The 19,255-nt window shown below is 40.9% G+C and overlaps 1 protein-coding gene across 3 annotated transcripts in view; it reads right to left on the minus strand.

Annotated features, from left to right (window-relative positions):
* Positions 1–19,255, minus strand: part of BLVRA (biliverdin reductase A) — a 32,158-nt gene that overhangs the window by 4,790 nt on the left and 8,113 nt on the right. Inside the window, exons 2-7 of one of the 3 annotated variants that reach the window (XM_015618515.3) lie at positions 13,979–14,044; positions 7,850–7,977; positions 6,115–6,234; positions 5,380–5,477; positions 3,863–3,970; positions 3,287–3,458 (exon numbers count right to left, since the gene is read on the minus strand). In XM_015618515.3, coding sequence (XP_015474001.1) covers positions 3,287–3,458; positions 3,863–3,970; positions 5,380–5,477; positions 6,115–6,234; positions 7,850–7,977 — 626 coding nt within the window. In that variant the 5' untranslated portion in view covers positions 13,979–14,044. Of the gene's footprint in view, positions 1–3,286; positions 3,459–3,862; positions 3,971–5,379; positions 5,478–6,114; positions 6,235–7,849; positions 7,978–13,948; positions 14,045–19,255 lie in introns of all 3 variants that reach the window. The other 2 variants (XM_015618513.3, XM_015618516.3) reach the window with 2 other exon arrangements.

The following is a 19,255-nucleotide window of genomic DNA, read 5'->3' on the forward strand; positions in this document are numbered from 1 at the left end:
TTCCCATCCTCCTTCCCTGAGGATGTCGATCTGGGTCACAGGCAGGCTGCTGAGCAAGCTGGGCTTTGCTCTGACTTGACAGAGGCAGTTTTATATTCCTATGATAGTAAAGAGTCAGAGAGGGTTCAGGCCACTGTTATTCAAAGCTGCTTTATCTCAGGTAAGTAGGCGTGAAGAAACCACTGGGCAGGCACAGGCACAGATCTCCATCATGTACTAGCAAGGAGCTCTCAGTATGATCCAAAACAGCCCCTGTCGGTGCAGGATCACCTCCCTGGGGTGATCTAGAGCAGATGCACACCAGTGATCAGGCTCAAGTGTATGCCTTCTGCTTTAGCTTGGGAAGCCACTGAACCAGAAGCACAAACATGCAGAGCGGGCAGAATTTAATAAAAGTGATTAGAATGACTGATTTAGATCAGTGAGCAGGAAAATGTTGGATTTAATAATAGATTTATCTTCTTCTGCAATTGGATTTTTAGTCATTTTCCCAAAGAGAGGTTGATTCTACTTGATTGGTAAGCAAAATGTATTCATTTTTAATTAACAACTTCTACTTTGAAATAAGCCTCTTGTTTTGCTATAAAGACAAGCATGTTGCAAGTCCACACATTATTTAAGCAATTTTGTAGCTTAAGAAACAGTTACATATTTTATCAGAAAATTGTGAAGTGCTGTAGCTTTTTTCATAGACAGTTTACCCACTTCCATTAAAGATTTGTATCCAAGTATTATCTAGCTACAGATACATTTAGTTGTTTAGAAGTGTTAGTAGAGTTAGTTACAAGCAACAAATCCAACATTTTTGATATCTGAATAAAGCTGGGTTACATATGTTGGGTAGCTAAAGAAAAACAAATTTTCATCAAGCAGTAACAAACCACTTTTATACTGAATGCAAACAGTCTGCAGTGAAGAAAACACCCTGGCTTTCTATGGCCATTTTGTTTTTCCAAATTGTAAACTGCTAGCATTTTCTCAGCTACACTGAAAAAGACTTTTTACTTTTCTGATTCCCTTTTTCCTCAAATAATGAGTGGCCCTTGCTGGACTGCAATAGCTCAATAAACCAATATGAAGCAAACACCCTTTGTACTTCCAGAATAATAAAGCTGGTTCCATGTTTGAAAGAATTCTGGGTCCACTCAGCTTAAATTTTATGAAGCAACTTCTGCAGAAAGCATGTATTATATAATTTTCTATGAATGTTCAATCTGAAGATATTTTATTAGACTCTGTAAACTTAGCTCTCCATAAAAACATAACTTCAAATGTTTCTTGTCAGAATATGTTTAGAAAACGTCTTCAATTTCTTTTGAACATTTTCCTTTTAACTCTTCGAAAATGCCAATATTTTTAATTTATCATTAAATCAATGAGAGACTCCCTTACCTTGGATGGGAATTAGACAATTGGATCCTATCCCTAGTTAACATCAAAAGAGATGCTGCCCAAATCATTATCTCTCCAGCTTGCACTAAAAATTGATTTCTGACATTTACTGAGTCCAAGCTCTGTAATCCTGGGACAGGAACTGCAGTCCCAAATCAGACGTGCTGTCAGTAGAGGTTTGGCTTCAGTAGAGGTTTGGCTTTTCCTGGATTGCTCAATGTTGAGAGGCTGTCAGCTCAGCTGTCTTGGACACACAACAGAGGCAGAGGTCATCTCTTGAAGAGCTGGGTGCAGGCATTAACACACACCTCCAAAATCCACCCAGAGCCAGACGAGCAGCGAGGGTGGGCTGTGCAGTGGAGACAGACTATACCCTTTGCACAAATCCCTGCTTAACAAGCAGAACACAGGCTCCTGCATTCTGCACCTGCTGTATTTTCCAAGGCAGAAAATAGGATGAATTAACCTGATTTCTCAAGGTTACTGTATTCATATATTTCAAAAAAGGATGGGATAGCTCTCATGAAAGGTACAGACCTTTCCCATCCTTCAGCAAAATAAAGGTTGGGCAAATTAGATCTGTAACACCACCACCATTACTGCTGGGCCGTAACTTCACTTGACAAGAGAGTGGGCCAAATTCTCTACTGCAATAACTCCACTGACGTCAGTGGAGGAAGGTCAGCAGGAAATATGGCCCCAGCACTGAACACAATACAGGAACGCTATGTAATTTTCCACCCACCCTAAATTATCCCAGAGGCATAAAACTGACTGTCCCCAAAGTTATTAAAACACTTATGGTGAGAAAACACTGATCCATACAAATAGAAAAGGCCGAGAGAAGCAAATATCGGCTAGTGCTGAGGAGCAGGAAAAAAAAAGTCATCCAGAAACAGTTCTGTATCCAGCAAATATCATACATAGCAGCTAAGGACTACCCAGGAGACTGGACAGCCAGGGAAATGTTTAAACCACCCGCTAGTTCCATCTGCTGGAATTAGTTCAAAATCTCACCCTATCTAGATCTTTACAGCTACTTATGTTACTAGCAAATTGCTAAGAGGGTAAACAGAGCTTGTATACAGACTTCTGTCCTCTCACAACTGCATTTCAAAATGAATTGGAAATGCTGTTTTATTTAAAGAGAGAGGAAGATTGCTAAAACCAGATGATAATCCCATGATAAACTGCAATGGCATTTGTAGGAGTGGCTGATGAATTGCTTAACCAGACCTGCGGTAAAGTTAAGAGTTTAAAGGAGCCCTGATTATTCACTCCCCAAATACTCTAACTAAACATTTATCTAAAATGCTGGGTTAGGTTTGGGCTTTTTAAGAGGTCTACTAGCATATCTGCAACCAAAAAAAAAACAACCAAAAAACAACCAAAACAAACAAACAAAAAGAAACACCTACAAAAAATACCCAAGGAGCTCACCATTAGAAATTTTCTCTCTAACTTTCCATGTCAGATAATTCTCAAATTCCATCTTGTTGCTTTAAAATGACATTGTTACTTCATCTTATTTGAAAGGACAGGAACTCTGCACAGATGGTCCAGAGAATGACCAAACCTGAGCGTTTCCACCACTCTCTGGACCAAGCTAAGTAGTCAAGTCACAGTATGAAATACTGGTGACTTTCTTCATAGTTATAATATACCACTTTTTAGCAAGGCTGTTAAAAATATATATTTGATAGAAAGGATTTTGTCACTGCATAATAAAGGGAGATCAAACTCAATATTATAAAATGTATCTTTAAAAGACATGTACACTTCCATGCCAGTCTCCACCTGTTTCCACAAGAGAAGAGGATGCAGAACTCCTGCAGGCAAAAGATCTGCAGATGATAAGGAGCCTGGCTCACATGTTGCCATAGACATTACTCACTTCTTGTTTGCAGTCTGAAAGTGAACAGTCATTCTGGAATAATTCTTATCCTTCTGCTTCTCTCTGGTGGCAGAGGTAACAGTGAGGTCTCCAAAGAGGTCAATCAGCCATGTCAGACGAGCAATTCCACTGAAAGCTGGGAATCCTGATTTGTTTTCATCAAGGACACTACCTGGTGGGATAGAAACTCTTGAGGAATAGGAAATAGAATAATGCCTTCTGCATAGGAAAGGATGAAGAAGCTGCAGTGTTGCAGGCTTGAAGATCAGGGTGTAGAAAAGTCAGCAGATAGACTGAGTAGGAAAGTCAATAAACACATTTAATGTTGAAATGGATCAGTTGATGAGCTGTAGCAGAGAGGGCTGCATAAAGTACATAAACAATAAACCCTTCAGGACATGTTGAGGACAGGAGGGTGTATGTGGATTCAACAAGGGAATTATCCAGAGCCAGCACCTGTGTCTCTACTGACTTTATAGATAGTGTCTTGTGTGAAAGGACTGAATGGAGCCTGGAAGCACTGGCATTTCTGGGGAGCAAATCCAGTTAGACATTGATTTCTTCAGAGCTACTGACCTGTGAAATGCAATGTTCCCTTCACCAGGTCTTTCCCAGCCACCTCTTTTTTCAGCTGCTTGTACTCTTCAGTAAGAAGTTCAATGTGCTCCACATGGAGTACTTTACCTGCCATTAAAAAAACCAAAAAACAACAAAACAAAACCACACAAAGAAAAAAAAGAAATCAGGACAGATTAACTAAAAGTTTTCTGTGTGAATCAAAGTCATGTCTAAACAGTAAAGGCTTCACTAGCCACCAGTGGGAACTCACTCAGAAATACTCTCATGCACAGCTCACAAAGTGATGTCAGGAAGAAAATCAAACATGGAAACATGGGCCCTGAGCTGAAGCATCAATCTGGGTTAATGATTTTCAGGAGACAACAAATACAGAAACTACGGGAACAGTAGCCACTATGTCTAACAGAAACTGTGTAATGAAATCCAGTACCCAGCTAAGGCTGAAATATGAGACTTCAGAGTAATGGATGGATTAATTCTTGGCCTCTTTCCCCTCACATTTCCTTGTTCTACATGTTTCCTCCCAGGGTACTAGGAAAATAAAAGGAAAGGGAAAAAAATAGCATAATGCTCAGACCCATATTGGAACAATATGTTAAAGAGTACCTCCCTCCACTGCCATTAATTGGTCTACTTTGAAATGGAGGTTATCTGATACAAGTTGAATGTATCCCTCATTCAGTATGTGTTTTTCTGGAAGATTTCCAGGAGAATCATTGTAGGCTGCTGACAGTAACTACTGCTGCTCCAAGAAAAGAGGTATAAATTCTACTCAATGGGAAACCATTTGGTGAGCAGCAAGGCAGTAACTGGTGCTGGTACAGGGAAACAGCAAAGCAGAAATCCTACACCTCCAGTGTTTCAGGACAAAAGTCACAAAGGAGATCTTTAAGAAGCAGCGGTATAAAAAGTGCAGTTTCTCCAAATGATTTGCACTCCACTTTTGCCCAGCACTGCTCTTTGCCTTGCAGCCCCATTCATCCCCAGCAGAACTGCCAGCTTCTGACCCTTTGCACCACTGGGATGGGACCACACACTTTCTGGAAAAAAGGAGATTTTGCTTAGAGACAATCTGTCTTTCAGACAGTGATGCCTTGCTTGCCTACAGTAGCATGAGCATCTGTGTGTGGCCAGCACATCACAAATGTTAGAAGCTAGGAGAACTGTCTGCAGTTCCACTTCCAGGGAGAGAGAGGACACAGAATTGCACAAGTCCAATAGCTGCACTCAAAGTGCTTTACTATCACTGTGACAGAAGTTTTCCTCTTTAACTGCATTCTAAGTGTCACAAATAGAGGCTAGAGTTTTTGTGAGGGCAAACATACTTTACTCTTAGCAGTGACATTTGTGTGTTTGTTCCTCTATTCGCACAAGTCTTACATCTCTGAGACAGTCATACTCCCTTGCATGTGACAGCTAAAACTAGGCTGGAGACTTGCCTTTGAATTCGGTGCCTTTGGTGCTAGCCAACAGGTAAGAAAGTGTGTTTACACTCTTGAGAACAAAAGTGTTACCTCTCTGCTCAGCCATCTCCCAGAGATCATGGGCTGCCTTAGCAGACAAAGCCATGGGGTACTCTACGAGGACATGTTTCCCAGCTTCTAAGAACATTCTGAAAGGGATAAAAGATCAGCCATTAAAATGAGTATTATCCTAATCCTCTCTCACCACAGTAAGAATCACCAAACTGCTTCTCATTCCCACAGCCAGCTTCACATGGAGAGACTCAGGACATGGAGTAACAGAAATAAATGGCAACTTTCCTAGCAAGGATAGTATGGTGGCTACATCACACATTTAAACAGCAGGGGAGTGGGGTTTTAATTCTTCTTTTGCCACAGAATTCCCTCACTCACCCACATCAAGTTGCTAAAATGTTACAGCGTTGAGCCCTGCAATTTCTGATTTACAGACATATAAGCAGTTGGAGTGGGGCACTGGATTACCCTTCCATAATATAATCTGTGAGGAAAGGCTTTAAATCCTGTTTTAAGCTGCCTGTCTATCAAACACAGGCCTAGAGGTGTGGAAATGGAATTACTTGGGAAATTAATGCATCTTAAATCCTACTCTCTTCCAGGGCTTATTGGTGCTCTAGGGAACTCACTATCATTCACTTCAGGCCTCTAGTCTGGCAGTCTTTCCTCAATGTTCATATCTTCTCCTGCAATAGCATTACACAGCTCCTTTGTGCATCTAAAATACAGGGGAAAGGAGACAAAGAGGGGGTGGGGGACCCCCCAAAATACCTGATGGTTTCTTCATGGCTTCTGTTCTCTGTGCTGATGAAGGCTGCATGGATGTCTTTGTTTCTCAGAGCATCTTCCAGGCTAATCTGCTTTGCCTCATTAATATTGCCAAAACTCCTCCTGCATATTTAACATAAATACAACCAGAGTATCTGTCACAGTCCATTCTTCCCAACCACACGTTGTGTAGCAGTAATTAAAAATTGTTCCCATGGACCACTGTCTCCCTGAGTTCAACCAGGATATAACAACCAGTTTCTTATCCAGGGAGAGCATGAGCACTTACAGACAGAAGTGGAATGGAGAAGAGAACCAACAAAAATGGACGAGTGTGCAGGTGGTGGTGTCAGTCCAGAAACTGGCTTGCCATTGAACTGTCAAGTTTTTGGTTTTGGTGTTTTGGTTTTTAATAAGCATTATTACCAAAGAGATGTTGTAAGAGTGAGTTGAAAGAGTACAGTGCTCCTATGGGAGAACTCCTCCCCACCATCCTGGACAATGTGGTCAAAAGCACTTGAGATGGCAGGGACACACACAACTGCAAATACAGACAAGCAGGAGAGGGACAAAGCAGATGCTTGGCTATGATGGCTCACCTTGCAACACACACAGCATGTCAGTGATAAGGGGGGAAGTTCTCTTGGGCAGCAAGCTGAGCACAGCTCCACCTGAAAATGAAAAATACAATCCCTCCAAAAGCCCTTTACATTACTACTGACTGGAGCAGGCACCTTGACAATATTAGGATAGGTGACAGGGGGCAGGAAGGCAGGCCACAAGCAGGACTTGAAAGCAGGTGATGTTTGTGTGTGATGGAGATCCAAGGAAGATTACTGTGGATCATGCATTTCAACAGCATTGTTTCTCAAAAAAACAGTGGTGGAAACCCTATCTTCAGTGCTCTTCAAGGTTACCTGTAGCACTGGCAGAGGCATCAGAGAACCAAAAGTGTATTTGGCAGGAAGATAAAGTGGGTGACCTAATTAGTCCTTTCTGTCTCAAACAACCCTGCACGATTCAAATATAGCTGGAAAAATACATTCACAATCTGAGATCCATAAAGGTACTGCCTAACTATTTCAAAATGTTATGCTCCACTGTAATGGGTCATACAAGTCCAGCAGGAATGCTCAGAGGAAGGTACACACAAAATTTCCACAGTTCCAAACTAATAAAAAAACTCTTGTTCTCTAAGAAGCGTAAGAAGGATAAAAAGCAACCTTACTGCATGTAGCAAATCACAGGATTTTCTTTAGATATCTATAGGTTCAATACCTGGTTTAAAAAAAATACTAGAATTTTATTATTATTTATTCAATACTCCAGAATTTGGAGTATTGGGGGCATTAAAACATGTTTTTGTAAAACAACTTTTTAAAACTCTGTAAAACTTATTTTTTTAGCATTTCTAGAAGTGTCATGCAGACACTAGATCATTAGAGTACTTATTGCCTGCACAACCTTAAATCTACAGGAAATTCCAGTCAGACAATTTCTTTTTATCACACAGATTCTACAGCAAGAACATCTCTCAGTTTTTATTTTAGTAATTTCTGAAAAATATCTCACTAAGGTAACCTATTTGTTCCCTCTTGCAAAGCTTTCTGTGCTCACTTGTGAGCTGCCACTCAGAATGACAGGCATATTTGCGTGAACATTCCCTTTCTGGAATGAAAAAAAAGAAAAAAACCCATTGCAATATACATATTAGACATGCTAAGATTAAGTTTCTAACCTGGATACAAATCCGAAGAGTTTCAGGTGTTCTGAAGGGCTGGAAGGCATCGGATTCATCAAGTCTCGGATTCGTGCTAAGCCAGCAATTCCAACTCCAACCACCACAGTCCCAAACATTTTGCTCATCTGTCCAAAAGAAAAAAAGAAAAGGCAACATTTTTTTTTCTTTTAACAGGGACAAGCGCAACTTGGAGGGAAGGTGGGAGAATGGATACTCTTGAACCCTGCTTTCATAGCACCAAACCTTATTCAGGTGTCAGCAACCAGCTAACAGAGATGTGATGCTATAGGCTACTGAGCTCACTCATATCCCATTGAAATGGGATCAAGAAGTTGAGTCTGTCATAGGACTGGTCTTGAGATTTGTATTTATCAGCTATTAAATCACAGCGCCGGCAAAGTTCTTCCTTTCCGTGAATAGAATGCAGACTTCAAAAGTGAGACATTCTTCTATTTATATCACCACTTCCAAGCTGGAAAGGAGCCAAAAGGTTCTGCAAACCCAGCAGAGCTTTATATAAACCCTGCTGACTTCCTGAGCGTCTGCAGCACGGTGCCACACGGACAGTCCCAGTGCTCAGCAGCATAGCTGGAATACTTTGGGACAGGAAGCAAAGCGCATCTTCTCATTCCCCGTGTAACCACCGGCACATCCTACAACGTCAAGCTGTGACCAACCATCTCATTTGATCAACATGCTTGCTTGACATTTCCATGCACAAAGAAAGCTCTGCCATCTCTTTAATGACAAGCAGGCGTGTCTTTGATTTACATCTCCCAAATGCAATTGCTGACACAACTGCATAATATGGAGGATGAGACAGGTATTGCACTCACTGGCTGGGCTGATGGGCCTCTGGCAATAAATTCTTCTTGGTTTTATGATTTGCTGTTGATCTGCAGAAGCACTTGGCAACTGATGAAGCCTTTCAAACCTGCACTGTCCCAGCACCCTGAGAACTAGCAACACTTTGTAAATTGATTGAAAATTTACAGGAAAATGGCCTAAAATGAATGATGGGGATCCAAGGAAGATTACTGTGTATCATGCATTTCAACAGCATTGTTTCTCAAAAAAACAGTGGTGGAAACCCTATCTTCAGTGCTCTTCAAGGTTACCTGTAGCACTGGCAGAGGCATCAGAGAACCAAAAGTGTATTTGGCAGGAAGATAAAGTGGGTGACCTAATTAGTCCTTTCTGTCTCAAGCAACCCTGCACGACTCAAATGTAGCTGGAAAAATACATTCACAATCTGATCAGACCCTCTTCATTTTTTGTTCATTTCATCTCAGGAAAGTATCTCTGCTTCAATCTCTGTTTCTTCTTTTTCAGTCTTCCTGCAACTGCCAATCCCTTCACTTGAGTGAGCTCTTTAGATTGTTTACAACTACTTGGCTGCAGCCCTTCACATCTTTCTGAGACTGAGATGGGTAAATGGACAACCTCACTTAACTCCTCCTTGTGCCTCTTGTCTGACAGGATCACAGTGCAGCAGCAAAGCCCTAAGTGACTGTTCTGGCAGTGAAAGAGGTTGACAGCTGCTGGCACAAAGGAAAAAAGATCTCCTCTCCAATCACATGCCATGTCTGTATTTTGTTTTCCTTTTAGCTCCTGCCTATGGTGATGAATGCCACTCACTTCATATTACGCCAAAAAGATACAAAGGTAAAACACAGAGCAGCATGTTTAGTGTAAGAAAAGAAATTACTGGTATATCAGAGTTCTCTAGGGGAATTACAGTGACATTTTATTAACAAGTATTTGAGGTATGGCATGGTGACACTATTCACAAGGGAAAAGAAGTGTTTAGGGCTGAGAGAGACTGAAGGAAGGAAGACAATGTAACAAAAAAACTCATTTTCAGTACCACCCACAGGCAGAGTCCTGGTCTGGGCTCTCCATCGCATTTGCTTTTCTCTTTGGCCAAAAAGAGCCAGACTTGCAGAATGACCTCAGCTGAAAGGAGCCCCAGGAGGTCACCCAATCCAAACCCCATTCAGCTGCACCAGGGCCATGCTGAGTTCTGACTGCCCCCATGGCTGGCAATCCTACAACCTCCCATGCCCCTGCCACAATGTTTGATCACTGTCACAGCAAGAACTTTTTTTAGTATCGTAAGGCTCCAGACAACATTGATCAAGAAAACTTTGAAAAGGGCTTACAGTTGCTCATGTACTCTTGAGTTAGATGCACAGGAAAAATACTGAGAAGATATTTTCAAGAGGTCAAAACAACAAAAAAGATTTTACTGGCAACTTTAAAATATCAGAGAAATTTGGCAAGTTTAGTGCAACATGCAACCAACAGAAAGCACTTTTCAAAGCATTAACTTGGCCCACTCAACTTGCAAACTCTAAGACAGTTCAATTTTGAGTTACTCAAAAATTGAAGAAGAGGGAATTAGAAGAGAGAGCAAGAAAGAAAGAAAAAAAAGAAAATATATAGAAAAGAACAAATACAGCTACCAGCTTCTGGGTTCCAGCAGTGTCCAGACAGACATTCCAAGAGGAGGTACAGTCAAGACATCTGACTGCCTTGTCTTTGGCCTTAAATACCCCTTGGTCTTCCTGGACCCTACTCCCAGCTGGGACCTCCAGTTATTTGGCCACTCAGGAGCTGAGCTAGGGGCTCCAGAGGCAGGCATGGAGCATTGTCTCTGGTGTGCCAGGGATTGGCAGCTGCTGCCAGGCTGGGATACAGGCTCTGGGGTGGGGGTGTACAGGGCAGGGCATTGTCTCGCCAGAGCAAGGCCTGACCTGCCCCTTCCTCCACACAGATGCAGCCCATAATGTCTCGAGACATCAGTGTTTCCAGTCTCTCACAAGTCAAGCTTGAAAAGAGCTGATCAGGAGCTTACTTTAGGTCCAGAAATTTTCAAGGTTAGTGCAGTGTTAAGCTGTTAATATTTTCCCACTGCCTTCAGCAAGATTCGGAGCTGGAGTCATACAGCAAACAAATTCCCCTGAACCTCCTACACCTCCTACAGTCATGTTGTTTCCAAGAACTACTTTTTTTTTTTTTCCCCCTTTTCAGATTAGCTGCAGACCTCTGCTTCAATTAAGTGGAGAAAGTAGGAGAGCTGTCTGCCTTCTCCAGGGAACAAAGAATGTCTTTCTGCAGATGCTCAGGTAGCTGAACATCAATATTTTTGCCTCTCCTTTGAAAAAACAATTTCCTAGTTTCTTCTGATGAACATCTGACCTCCTCAAAACTAACATTTAAGAGAAGCAAGATGATTTCAACCTAAGAACAAAACCTGTTACTGTGCAACCTGTTGCCATAGCAACCAGCCATTTGGTCCAGGTCAAGGGTCTGGTGGCTAATATACAGCTACTAAATGTATGTTCTGGAACCTTCACTTACACACGTAGCTAAGAGAAAAACTGCTATGTTTGCATCCCTGCTGCGGCTTTTTATTGCCCTTATTTTGCTCACACACCAAAACCTGCAGCTGCTCAGGGAAAAAAGTAAATTAGGTGTTTTTCAGAGCTGTTACAAACCAGGTAAGAGCAGAATAGAGAATTCTCATCTGAGAGTCCAGATGAATATATAAAAATTTACTAGTTCTTTCAGACATATCAAACCTTCTATCAAGAGGATAACAGCTACAATAATCTTTCAAGTACAAAAATTATGAAGTAGGAAACCAAAATCACAAACTGCTCTGCCTTTCATGCTGTTTTCTTAAAATCAGTGATTTCTGTTAAAGCTTTAACAAAAAATATTTCAGAGGCATTTTCAAGGCTTCTCAACTTTGGTTCCTGTTATAATGAAAAAAAGTCATACTCTTAAGTTACACAACAGTATATTGGCCAGTGTCCAAAAGCACTTTCTCCACCCTTTCCTAATTGGCTGTATGAAAGCAAAGAGAGATGATGAAAAGATTAGGAGATGTCTGTCATGCTCACATGCTATGACTTAGGAATGCCTCCCACATCACAGCAGCACCCACCCTGGTCAGTTTGCAGGCAGCCCTGCCAGTCTCTCCACAGGTCCCCTCTGAACTGGGACAAGGGGGATGCTGGCTGTCACCGACTGGGTGGGAGCTCTTCCCCACTGACAGCCAGCACAAGAGGCTCCTTACCAAGGGAGATGAGCCCTGCATGACACAGAGGAAGAGCTGAGAAAGGCAAATAGCTGAAGAGGATCATTTATTCTACACCAATATATCATTGTACTATCACCCCTCTGCTCTTGAGCTTTCTGTGCTTCTGCTGCGTATTTCCTGCATTAGAGCTAGGGTATCCTGCAGTAATTAAAAAAAAAAAAAAAAGAAAGAAAAGAAAAAAGAAGTGGTCTATACCCAAATATTCTTGCAAAATTTAGCAGCAAATCAGGAATATTTAGGAGCAAATCAAACAATGGAGTAAGTCCAATTAAATCTGTCACCCAGCAACAGTGTTCCTCCCCAGCGCAATCACAAGTGGGACCCTAAATCTCAAAACTGCTAACACTCACTGAGATAAGCCTGAGGGAAGTGAGGCTAACCTCTGTTTTGTGCAACATCACTAAGGCCATGCAAAGTAGTGCAGAAGCAAGCTAAAAGGCAGAACTTAGAAATTATCTCCCCTTCAAGAAAATTTCTCATGGCATGTCTACACATTACAGAATGAGTACAAGCACCTTCTTCTGTGATCTATAAAGAATTTCAGTAAGCCTCCTGCATTTTCCCTGCAGTTTTCAATCTCTCATTGCCACAAATACAAATGAGTGACTTACACCAAAAATCAAAACATTTTGTAGTTAAAGTCATAAGTAACAGCATAACACTGATGCAGGAGGCTTTCCTGAAGCTATCTTAGCCTGGTGTTTTTAAGTGTACTGCTTCAAGTGCCACATGCATATTAAGAGTAGCAGAAACTTCACAGGTAAGTATTTAATCTGAAAATATTGTCGAGGTTAGTTCACTTTTGCATTCTCAGCAGTTGAACTATGGGTGTCTGAGCCTGGCTGCTGGAGGGATCCCCCTCGTACATAAGAACATACATACACATCCTTCCTAGCAGACCTTCACTCTGCTCAGAGAGGTGAGCAGGATGAGACTGCTGGTGCTGTGTTTCTTTGAATGTTCTGTCTGTGATCTGTGTGTCTGGACATGTTCACATGCATACACACACATATATGTATATATACACATATACATGGTGTGTATGTGTGCCCTGCTTGCTTGTGCTGGGAATACATTTTAAGCCCAAATATTGATCAGGGCTATGCAAGTCTTGCCTCTTTCAGGCTGTTGGATTCAGCCTGATCTTTTCACCTAAGAAAAAACCTGTCTGGACTTGTTGCCAGATGAAAAACTGCCTGCACCTGGTGAGTTAACACAATGCTTATTCTTCAAAAAAAAAATGGCCTATGGACTGCATAATACCCATTCTGAAATAAAAGTCAGGTACGACTTTGGGGTCACCAACCACCAGGGACCACCAAAGAGACCCCAGAACAAAAGAACATATATGTAAAGGGAAGGTAAAATATGTTAATGATTTCTGGGAAATTATCATCATATGTATGTTTATTCTGGGAAAATCAATGAATATATATGCAAAATATAGTATATAAAAAAGACCTTTTCTGTATTCAGCATGCATGATTTTTGGAGGAGATATCCCCTCATGCCTCTGGCCAAATAAGGAATTCCGGCTTCTTAATGCTACACTGGCATTAAGGAGTTTTTATTTTCACTGATTTTTGGTAACAGACTGAGGAAGTTTTCCAGAGCTCCCTTCAAATGGATTTGTTGTTTAGACATCATACAAAATATTTTCTCTCTTACTGCAGCAGAGCCCTGAGATGAGGGTTGCAGAACCTTCCTCAACAGAAGGGAAACAGGGAAATAACAAATAGACAACAGCAGTCACTGTAAAATCATCAAGTTGAAAATCTGAGGTTTCTCTCAGCCCTAACTTTCTGATTTCAAACACCCAGACCCAGGGTGTTTGGACATGCTACATCCTGTTCCACCACATCTTGCTCTCATTGTCTACCCTTAGCATGAAACATCTGCCCAGAGCATAGAAAGAAGAAGCTGAACAGAGTGGATTCTGTTAGTGTTGTTATTTAAAAATTTAGCAGCCTATTCAAAGGCATAAATACCTTATTTTCTGCAGGAAACCAGTAACTCACTTTAACTTCTGTATATGCTGAAGTATTGCCTGGAAGGAGATCCGGCACAGGTTCCCAATTGAAGATCTTAAATAAAAAGGCAAAAAAAAAATTATTGTTTGAATTCAGTTAGCATGATGGATTAATTTTGCTCTGCTTTTACTGCAACCTAGAGAGAAAAGTAGTCTTCTGCAAGAAAAAGACAGTCAGAAAGGTAACTCCCAACACTCTTTATCACTTCTCTTCAAAACATTAATTGAACATAAAATGAGAATCAAAAATTTTCTCAAAAACCTGTCAAGACCATTTACAGTCCTCACATTTCAGAGGAAAACAGCAGCACCTAGAAGTAATAGAGCAACCATGCACATCCTCCTTGAGAGCTGTTTGTTATCGGCTAAAATACCTACCCTCACCAGCACCTCTTCCTCTCTCCCACCCATCTCTGGCTATCACAACCCAGGTCACAGCCTTCTGACAGGCACACCGGCTCTGCTGAGTGAGTTACAACTTCAAGGCACCAACTGTCATAGTGGTTTGCCATCAGAAAACGATCTCTCATCCTGACTGGCACCACTGTACTTTGGAAACAGCCAGAGGGCTTTTCTTCGTGGCTTTTAAATGCCAGTACACAATACACCTGCATTGTTTTACTTTTATATGCAGCTTCACCAATTAAATTACGATTTTCCAGCTGACTGCCAAAGCTGAAGTTGATATAGTTACATTGATATATGGTCAGATGCTGTGTTAAGCTGCCAAACAAGCACCTTTATTCAGCAGATGGTTGATAATAAAGAACTGCAGTTGTAACAGATATGCTGTCTCCAGCATTAATACCTGAGCAGGAGGAAAACTTATTTCAACACAGTTCTGCTAACCCTGGAGTCTGCCGTGGTCCTGACACCCATCACATGGCTAGTTTCCAGAGCCTGCAACTCCACACTTGAAGCAAAATCATCTCACAAAAGTAATATAAAGCCATGAGAACTACTGAAAAAAATCTGAAGATCTGGTTTTAATATGTGACATATTCCACACTGTGGCCGATTGAAACCGAAGTTCTGTGATGTACGTGCATGGCTAAGAATGACCATTTTGTACTGTTCTCTTGCCTCTAGTCACCCTTTGTGATTCAGATTTGGTTGCTAGTCTGAAGAGGAAAAATACTTCTAAAATAGATTCTCTACATATCTCTGGGACCTATCTTCACTCTGACTCATTTAGTTTGAAACTCAAATTACATTTCAATATACCTACACTGCTAAGTTTGAAACTATCCAGGAAAGTACTGAGCCTGCTTAGGGGCACCTGAAAAATTAATTAGAGACAGACATGAAGGACGTCAGTTTTTATTTTATAAAAGTATCTCCTTAAAAAAAAATTAAAAATTAAACCCTTACTTTTAATAAGCTTCCAGGAACTGCTCTGGACTGAATTAAAGCATGTCTTGTGAAACTTCTGATGGGTAAATAAACAATTGCACATAACTGCAGCCTCATGACTGCTACTTTTTAAGCAAAAGGCTGCTTGTATGTGGCTAATTAGCATATGCCTAAAGCAAAGAGAGCCACAAAATGTCCCCAAAATTTCTTTCAGGCTTTTATGTTCTAGAGGGAGAGGGAGAGGGATTTAACAAGCAACAAGTCAATTACTTCGGAGTAAAGTCCATTCAGAAGAACAAGCTATGTTTTGGAGCTACTAATGATTCACAGATCCTAATTTTCCAGGTGACCAAACAGCAGTATTGCTACACTACCAATCTGTGTCTGAGAAAACAACCCTGAATAAAGCTAAAAATGGTACAAACTCAAAAAAGGGAAAAAAAACCTCAAAAACCATGAAACATCCTCCACCCCATTTTTGACTAAACATTTGCATAAACACTAAAGACATCACGAAGTTGAACTCTGCCAGGTCACTGGGGACAATGAACCATATCCCCTAGCTTCCCTACAGAGCAATAAAGCCCCCAGCATAAAGTCTCTGCACAGCTAAGTGTCTGAACACTTAATTACTGAAACTCTGCTTAAAACACCTATTTCATACAAAGGAAATGCTGTTTCATATGCTGAGTCTTATACTTTTTAAAATTGAGTGCTTTTCGCGTTTTTTAAAAAACTAATTGGAGAACTACTTATCCATACCTTCATTTCTGGGAAAACTGCTCAGAGCTAATCACAAGAGGTGTAGATGACAGGACAGCCCATGAGACATGCCCAAGAATCTCAGCCCCTTCCCTTCACTTGCTTGCACTGCTCGTCTTGTTTTTGCTGTGTCACCTACTGAGAGAAGAAGCTTCTCCACCTCACCTGATAGACTGGCAAGTGCTTTGCAGTTAAAATCTTTGCAGTTAAACTCAGAAGAGGTTTTCAAGCTTTTGCAATAACATGATTGAAAGTGATGATGAACAATTACAGAAAAATGTTCTGAAATATTTTCTCAATTACTATATCTGGCTTTGCATTTTTCTGCCAATTATGCAGTCCCTTTTACAAGCTCTTTCTTCTTCAGAGAGCCTAAAGAATGCAGAGCTGGGCTGGGCAGAAGCAGGAAAGCTGTATTTCTAGGCTGTATTCTTACTTTCTCACAAAAGTTCACTGGTTGACCCAAGGCAAGAAAATCATGCCCCCTTTTCCCTCTTAGTCCCAGTTCCAGAAGAATGGAAACCTCCCTCTTCTGTAAAGCACTCTCAGACCTACTGACAATAAGTGCAAGGTAAGGAGGTATTATTACAACCTTTCTTCTTCATTACAGGAAATCCCATACAGATCAGACATCTAGAAAATATAACTCAAGTTTGCACTGAAATATCTATATAAAACAATGCCCTACAATAAACAAAACAGTAAGTTTCTTCTTTTCCTTCTCTTGTTGTTAAATTAGTCTGAAGCACAAAACCTAAAAGAAATTATATGCTTGCCTAGTTTTAATCTCAAGTAAATCTCAATGAGAATACTCCTGCAAGCCCATTAAGAAAGAAGAGCTCTTGCTGTTGACTGTAATATTAATATGCACTAGAACAAAACACATATCCAGCTACAAGTATGTTCTTTTAATATCCTTATGGACTCAACCCAATAGATGATACCTATCTTCCGGTCCACTAAAGGTCACTGCATCCCAGATCTCCAACAGGCTGACCTATTTTGAGAATTCCCCAAATGAAGAAAGCACTCCTACTACACACTGCAGTCACTATAAAGATACCGCTTACCATGGCTGATGAAACCCTCTGCCTGCATTGCTAGCATGACAGCAACTCGTAACACTGAAGGCCTGCCTCATACTCTCTTCAAAGAAAACAATATACACACAGAATTTAGCTAGTCAGACAAGTGTACTTTCTTTAGCTGACTTTCTCACCCCTTAAGCCAGGGAAGAAAAGAAGTCTTCACCCTTCTAAAATAAATTGAGGGTGATATAATAATTTTTTTTTCATTAATAATTACATTAAGATAACTTAGGAAGTAGATAAACTTTTGCATAATATTGTAATCTTAAAAATCATGCCCTACCCCCTCTGTCATTTCATCAGTCTTCCACTCAGTAGGGCCTGAAAAATGCAATGGTTCCTCTCCATTACCTTTTGGAAATCTATAAATGTCATAAATTGCTTGAGAGCAGGGAAAACCAGAAAGTTTTGAATGAAGAGTAACAATTACACTTACTCCCTGCTAACTTTAGAGCTCAGTATTTTTCATCTTAATGGGCACCACAACAGTCAAGAATCACAAAGGCCAGCCTCTCTCTCATGAAGAGTTAGTCTGCAATTCAATGTGCTTTAGCGGTCAAGTAGATACTCATGTGTTAAAATTGTCCTAAGAAAGCAAAAACCTTTTCTGAGGTATCAGCCACTAGAGGGGGTATTTGGCATCCTACCTAAAACCTGATAAAATAGTAAAAAGAAAAACAACATTAAGAAGGTTACAGAAAACCTTTAAAAGCATATTTCCCACAGTACTGCAACTGCACATTAGGTTCCATGAAGTTCCATAAAGTGTTTTAGGAAGTGCTTTATTTGTGTACAACTGAATACAGTGCAAAAGCAAACCTCGCATCTCCCAGTTCCTAGGTTTACTCACATCACTGTGATTCCTGCAAGAAGAGATGTAGTTTTATATGCCAAAAAGATGGCTGAAATACCACTAGTTTTGATTTGACTGTACCACTCGGAGCATGCCAAAACCTGAACCTTCAAGCGTGCCAAGATAGAACCTGACATACTCAGGCTCATGCTCAGGGTTAATGAATGAGCAAAAGAATGACATATAAATTGGTTCCTATTTACAACTGTCTGCGTCTTTACAGATTCACCATCACTAGATTTATTGTTGCGTGAAGTCTCCAAAAGGACCCCAAAAAGCTGCCATCAAATTGGTCCAACTTCAATCAAAGTGGAAGATTCTACTTGGCTAAAGATACTCAAAAATTACCTGTATTTAAAACATGTCTAAAAAAAGATGAACATATATTTCAGCTCCTGAACATGAATATGTAATGAATACAAAACTCATGAAAATTTATAAACCGACTTGATGATTTAGTTCACATGGTGCCACTAGCTGGAGAAGGGTACAGGATGGATTGTGCCAGGATATTAACAGCATCATAGCTTCTACATACTTTGTTAAATCTCATTGGTTTAGGACCAGTGACGCTGCTGGCAACTTCAAAGACCCTCTCCAAAAATCTATGTAAAAATAACTATAATTGGGTAATAAACACCACCCCTGCCTTCTTTATTTCACAGAATCACAGAATGACAAGGTTGGAAGAGACCTTCAAGATCATCGAGTCCAACCAATGCCCTAATACCTCAAGTAAACCATGGCACCAAGTACCATATCCAGTCTTTTTTTAAACACATCCAGGAATGGTGACTCCATCACCTCCCAGGACAAACCATTCCAGTATTTTATGACTCTTTCCATGAAGAACTTTTTCCTAATGTCCAACCTATATTTCCCTTGGCACAGCTTAAGACCGTGTCCTCTCGTTCTGTCACTTGCTGCCTGGAAAAAGAGACCAACTCCAACCTGACTACAGCCACCTTTCAGGCAGTTGTAGAGAGTGATAAGGTCACCTCTGAGTCTCTGTTTCTCCAGCCTAAACAGTTCCAGATCCCTCACTTGTTCCTCATAGGGCTTGTGTTCCAAGCCCCTCACCAGCCTCGTTGCCTCCTCTGGACGTGCTCAAGCACCTCAATGTCCTTCCTGAACTGAGGGCCCAGAACTGGACACACCACTCCAGGTGTGGCCTCACCAGTGCTGAGTGCAGGGGAAGAATGATCTCCCT

Source organism: Parus major, chromosome 2, assembly GCF_001522545.3.
Source record: "Parus major isolate Abel chromosome 2, Parus_major1.1, whole genome shotgun sequence".
NCBI classification, from domain to species: Eukaryota; Metazoa; Chordata; class Aves; order Passeriformes; family Paridae; genus Parus; species Parus major.